Consider the following 6,672-nt stretch of genomic DNA (forward strand, 5'->3'; position numbering starts at 1 on the left):
TTTGTAAAGTTTTTTTTTACACGTGGACATCCAAGGGGGAGTGTTATGAAAGTGGAAGGTGAAAGGTGGATTGTCCACCTTATAAGTGGATTGCCCACTAAACAAGTTACCAATAACTTACCATTTCACTTGGTAATTGTTCTACTTTCCATGCCTATATAAAGGCAAGATACAAGGAAGGAAATTGATATACAGATACAAAATCAATAATACACGGCAATTTCTCTCTGCCTTTCTTCTGTCTCTCTTTTCTCCTTTCAATATATGTCCTTTTAATTATTTTGTTATTTGCTAAGTTAAATTATTTCATAACAGTCCTTACTTCATTATAAAAATACAATTATCGTACTATGTTGCTTCAGTGAGCTAAAGGGTATAGACATAATTAATTATTACTCATTAACAATATAATTGGCTACAAGTTTAAATATTTTTATGAACTCTATAATGAATCTAATTCGAGTAGATCTCCACTATATTCATCAATCAATAGCGCTTAGTGAATTAGGTGATGAAGCATATTTTATTGCCCAATTTGATTAAAAGATTTTTTCCTCCCCAACCCACCACTATTCTTTCAGTATTAGCTCTGTAATTATAAATTTGTGGTTGATACGAAGCAAGTTATTTTTTTTAAAGAAAGGATTGCTTTTATGTGCTTCCTTGTAGGGTCGGAAATGGTACTAGCAAAATATATTCTGTTATTTAAATGTTTAATCAAAATGCACAATTATGTGCATCGTTATACACATGAAAAATTTGGAGCATAATTGGGCTAACGTTTACAATGGCCTGATATCGAGTATTACACACATTTCTTACTCTAACTTTTGCTTGTGGATAAAGCAATTATCATCCATAAGTTGACAAATTAGACATTAAAACTCACATAGCACCAAATAATACTTTTACTTCACGTCAAAGAGAAGAGAAAAATTAAGTACAACAATAAATGCTATTCTTTAGGTGCACATTTGTTTTTGTTTTTTTATCAAAAAGGATATATATATATATATATATTAAAGAATTAAAGTTGTAGAACTAATGCATCCATTACATTAGAATGCTCGTTAGTGTATCCCAACCCTGAGAATTTTCAAAATAATTATTTGTTTTCCTAGCATAACTAAATTCTAGAGTATCTGCTTCCACTTCATCTCAAACAAATACTGGAGGAACTATAAAAATGGTGGTACATCAAAAACAGCTTCCTGCGTCCCTTCTTTAATTAAAGTGCTTGTCATTTTGTTCTGCTCTCTAAATACATGGGACAACTGGGTGATTTCCAACTTCATCATTAAGCACCTGCACTCAACAAGCAAATTATCATAGAGCAAATTATTTTGATTTTGATTTATCATGTGAATAACATCAGTTGAGTCAATATTGATCTCAATGGGACTTAGATTATGTTGGATTGCAATTAAGAATCCCCTTTTCCGGGCTAGGAGTTCTGCTCTGACAGGATTAGTGAGAGGTGCATATTTGTGTCTAACGACAAAAAAGGTAATGCCTATATTGTAATGCCTGTTGAGGTTTTTTTAAGATGTGAATGAAAAATACGAAATACATATTTTGGATTATACCAAAAAGGCACCATTTAGATTGCGCCTTTCTATCTGACTCTTTCATTGTTTATAATATCAAAGGTCTTGCCTCAGATTTGAAAGATGGAATACATCAAAATCTGAATTCTTTCTCCCTTCTTAACTATTCTATGCATTTGTTATCAAACAAAACTATCATAGATTCGTGTGATTTGCTTCGCCATATGAGTTTGCCAAAGTTCTGTAAATTGAAGTGTAGCTTTACAGAAGAGTTTTTCGTTATATAGCAAGAGAAATTATTCTGTATAACTTGGACAACAGTGACGAGATTAAATTTCTTGCGATTGGGCTTAGAATAATGTTGTTGTTTGTTTATAGTTTTATTAAACTAACGTTTCTGTTTTCTTGATTTTTCTGTTTATGAACACAGGTACTAACAATGCTTTGCTAATTCGACATGGTCTACTTCTTTGGAAATAATAACCCTGCTTTGTACTTTAATACGACAGAAAATATCAATGGGGTATTTTCCCATAGGTCAGCAAGTATGCCAACTAAAGAATGCTTTACATATCAATGTGCAGAAGATAACGTTATTATGTATGGAAACAAAGGCAGGTATGATTTTTACTTAACTAAACAAAACTAAAGCGTCACAACTTGAATGACAAAGACAAGAGGGGTTGCTCAGATAGTAAGTATCCTCCACCTCCAACCCTAAGATGGTAAGCATCGAGTTACCATGGCGTAAAAAAAGCGGGAGATTAAGAGAGAATTGTGAATTTGTTACGAGAAAGTTGAAAATTTCCAAACATAAATATTAGTGCAGAAACACTATGCTTAGTCGAGACAAAGACTTTTATGCTTTGTCTTGTTTAGAAGGCTACCCGCTACCATATCAAGGTTACACTATTCAAATATATGGCCATACAAATCAGATGGTCTGAGAGAGTTTGGTCTTTCTTTGGTGACTCAAGACCTCTTTCTGTGAGAACTAATTTAATGTCCTATATTATTGCGAAGAGAATATTTTAAGAATATACGATTTTTTAAAAATCTTTTTTTCCTTCTTTTGCAACAAGATGAAAGCTTCAATAATTTCCATTACTTGACACGCTTTCTCACTCATTAAGAGAATAGCAGCGCAACTTTGTCAGCTGTTCAATCAGGAATAGATGCGAAAGATGAGAAATTCAATGAGTTAAATGCCCCACCATAGCCATTATTTTAGATGGATACAACTTTCAATAATTGTTTTTCAATTTTTCAAATATAAGAAAATTCACTGTCTGAAATTTTGGGAGGAAGCACTGGCTTTATTCAATCGAAAAAAGAAGATGATGTACAAAACACCCAACAACCCAGGTTCCCACTACACTAAAATGATGTATTTGATCCTTTTCTGGCACACAAGAATGTACATGTCGAATTTGCAATTTCATGATATTGGGAGTGATCAGCAACTTTGCCCCCTTCTAAACTCACTCTCATTTCTTGACTTTATACAAGAAATGCATCTCCAATTCTCTATCTCTGTGATCCTAGGCCAACATTCGAATCGAGGCTTCGAAATGTATTCACAAAAAAGCAATAAAAGAATACAACAATTATTTTTTTCACACTAGAAGGTCAGGGGACCTTGATCGAGGTGATGATCCTTGGGATCCTAATTGTTGAATCTTGTCACCCACTTCAGCTACAACAAGCCTGGTTAGAAACAAACCAGCTATAAAAGCTGATCCCATGAGCATTGTAAATACAGCACTCCAGCTATTAGCTGAAATGTAACCAGTAAGAAGTGGCCCAATGGCAGCTCCAATTGAGCCAGTGCCATCAATAATGGCGGTGACAGTTGCAAGCGCTCGTGAATTGCCTTTCAAAGAGCTGTGTGTTCCCAGGTCAGCCGAAACAGCAGTTGTTATCAATGCATAAGGCCCATTCACGAATACTCCAGTGATCAACATGAGGATGATGTTTATGGTCATGGAGACATGTCCATAGCTGCGATAGAAGTAGAGAACCGGGATAGCACAGTACATGAAGCTGGCAGCAGTTATAGCTCTGGCATCTAAGCGGTCAGATATGTAACCTGCTAGGATTCCACCTACTACTCCTCCAACATCAAACAATGTCGACAAGTTTCCAGCCTCCTCATTGGATAAATACTTTCCTTCTATAGCTGCAAAAATATCAACAGGTACAAAGAGTTCAGAGCAACACATATATGGTGTGAGAAAATACTGATATAAAAGACTGCAATTCAGTATACCTGTGTGGCTAATGTAGAAAGGCAGCCAATACAAAAATGTGTATGCTACCAACTTTGCAAAGAAAAGGCAAAAAGCAAATGGCGCCACCCCTGGAATCTTCCATGCTTCAATAAAACCCACGGCTGATTCCTCTTCTCTATCTGATCTCAAGAAAGGCTCAGTTACTTCCTCGCCTTCTTTTCTGGGAGAGAACACTTCATCTTCATCCTTATTAGCTCCCACAGATTCAGGATGAACCGGCAAGAAAAGGAATACCACCACGCCAACCACAGCAATAAGACCACCAGGAACAACCATTGACCAACCCCATCCATACTTCAAAAAAAGTGAAGCAACCAAAGAACCTAAAATGTTACCGACTGAGGTGTGAGCATTCCAGATACCCATTATAAGTCCTCTCTTCTTTTTCCCAAACCAATTCCCCACTACTGCAACCACTGAAGGCCATCCTGTGGACTGGAACAATCCAGCCATCATTTGGACTACTAGATAGTAATAAAAGATGTGTACATTTGCCCAATATCCAACTCCAAAAAGGGCAGTGAATAAACCAGTTCCCACCATTCCTATTGTCAAAAATATTCTAAGATCCATCCTATCACCAACATGCCCAGAGAAATACATTCCCATGGCATATACAAAAAGGAAAGACACATCAAGTTCACCAAGCATCGCTGTACCATCAGGGCCGTTAAATGGTACCCAACCATCTTTAAGCATCCAAGAAAGTCTTGAACTTTGATTTTGCTCATAAGTGGCATTACGCCTTTGCCACCGAAACTTTAAACCAACATCAGGGGACTGGGGATCCAAAGCACTTTTAACAATGCTTGTAGTTTTTCTAGTAGCATGGTAACTTGTATATGCTAAAAATGTTACAATTAGGACAATAGCTTGATATGTCTTGAAAGAGAGGGTTGACTTCTTTGCCCTCTCCATGACCCTAATTCCCGGGGGCTTGCTGTAAGTTTCTTCCATAATTGGCTCCGGTAGAGATCCCATCAGATGCTAGGCAACGAAACTGATTAAGAGGAAGATTAAAAAACAATTCCTCTTTTACAGATCAAGAAAACTTCCTGTAACAAGATAAACAAGACAGAAAATTCAAGATCAAAACCAGAGAACTGCTTAACTATAAATTCAGTTATCTACAAAATCATACACTTGATAAAAAGGAATTCGATTATCTAAAGTTTAATTAGTGTGGGGTTTATTCGAATTTCTATATTGTTAACCTAGCTACTAAACCCAAATGAACAGAAAAAGAAAACAGAACCCATTAAATATCTCAAAGAAAATCTTTAAAATTCGTTCAAATAAAGTATTTCACTTTTCTTAAAATTATGCTAATTAGAATTTAATTGGATTACATAAGAAGCTAATTCAAACATAAAATTCTATTATCACCGAAACAATCGTTCTTCATCTCCCCGGGAATTTGATATGCAATTACTCGAAACTGACCCACAGAACAACAAAGACGAAAAACTAACTACTGTTTAATTTGTCAAAATTGCGTAATTCTGCGAGAACAACAACAGCTCACCAACCAAATCAATAAAAGAAGACAAACTTTTCTCTCTTCTTCTTAAAATTAACTAAAAAGAAGATTCATGAAAACAAGCAATTTTTAGAAATATTCCCATAAATAAAATTGCCGACCCGAGAACTCACGAAAAAAGATCAAAAGATAGATAATTTGCTAACAATATGAAGAAAAAAAACAGTAATCAAAATAAGAAAAAATCGAAAGCTAACCTTGTATTTTGTGAATTATCAGAAGAATATTGCTTCTCTTTGTAAACAGTAAAATCTTTCTGGTTTGAAATGTATGATGAAAGGAAGAAATATATGTATCTACAAATATAGTAAATTGTTTTTGAGGAATTGATAAAAATAGGCTCAGCAAAAGCTGAGAGTAGATGAACTGAGGTTGCTGCATTTAAAGCGGACGACTATAACACAAGTTGAATTCTAAAATGACAATATTATCCCCATAACCTTTTTTTAGCTGCGATGTTTGATTAGGTGTTAATTGACATTTTTGTCCCTTTCTTAGTAGATTGATGATATGCTAATTACATTTTTGCCCCTTTGATAATTGACAGCTCCTTAATTTATTTTTAACAGACCCACAAAAATTATTTGACTGTGACCACCATTTACTATGTCAAATATTTCAAGAAATTGGAGCTATATAATTTTGTTGATTGATTTTTCTAGATGATCGAACATTCAAAATTAACAAGGAAGCAAAAGAGTATCTATTTATTTATTAACGATTAACTTTATGTTAAGGTTGAAATAGGACATTTTAATTCTATTTTTACATGACAGATATAATATACTTAACACTATTTCCTTTAATTCATATTAAATGAATGAATTGTTAGAATTTTTTTATAGTTTAAGAAAATTATGATTTCTTTTCCATATTTGTTCTTCATTTAATAAGATTCTTTAACTACTTTACATTTTTAGTAGAATAATTTAAAAATAGTGAAATGGGTAATAGTGGAAAGTAGTCTTCAATTATGTTGTTAAATATTTTTTTAAGAAAGATGTTATATTTTAATAATTTACTAACTTGGAAAAAAAAAGCTATACGAAGCAATATATTGAAATTAAAAATATGAATAGTCAAAAAGAATAATAGAAAAACGTGACGCTCTAAATGAAAGTAAAAACTATATGTTTAAATTGATAAATTTATTTTTGTCATTCTTATCTACGGGGAAATCGAGTTGTGCAAGCAATGAGTTGTGTGTCCTAATTAATTCTAACAATTGTGTCCTTATTTATTATTTTTATTTATTCAATTCAGAAAATTAAAAATTATTTATTTTTTATTATAA

At 33.6% G+C, this 6,672-nt stretch overlaps 1 protein-coding gene across 1 annotated transcript; it reads right to left on the reverse strand.

The window, feature by feature from the left end:
• Positions 1–2,842: 2,842 nt before the first annotated feature.
• On the reverse strand, positions 2,843–5,732 carry LOC129894481 (putative glycerol-3-phosphate transporter 1). The gene is made up of 3 exons (XM_055970194.1): positions 5,576–5,732; positions 3,817–4,893; positions 2,843–3,726 (listed from the first exon to the last, which is right to left on the reverse strand). The coding sequence occupies exons 2-3, from the start codon at positions 4,817–4,819 to the stop codon at positions 3,164–3,166; spliced, it is 1,566 nt and encodes a 521-aa protein (XP_055826169.1). The 5' UTR covers positions 4,820–4,893; positions 5,576–5,732; the 3' UTR covers positions 2,843–3,163.
• Between the last annotated feature and the right edge of the window lie 940 nt (positions 5,733–6,672).

This window comes from Solanum dulcamara, chromosome 7 (assembly GCF_947179165.1).
Source record: "Solanum dulcamara chromosome 7, daSolDulc1.2, whole genome shotgun sequence".
NCBI classification, from domain to species: Eukaryota; Viridiplantae; Streptophyta; class Magnoliopsida; order Solanales; family Solanaceae; genus Solanum; species Solanum dulcamara.

Coding starts and splice junctions, on each gene's coding strand:
- LOC129894481 (XM_055970194.1), bottom strand. CDS start 4,819: ATGGGATCTCTACCGGAGCCAATTATGGAAGAAACTTACAGCAAGCCC. Junction 3,727..3,816: donor TTTCTACATTAGCCACACAG/GTATACTGAATT, acceptor ATATTTTTGCAG/CTATAGAAGGAAAGTATTTA.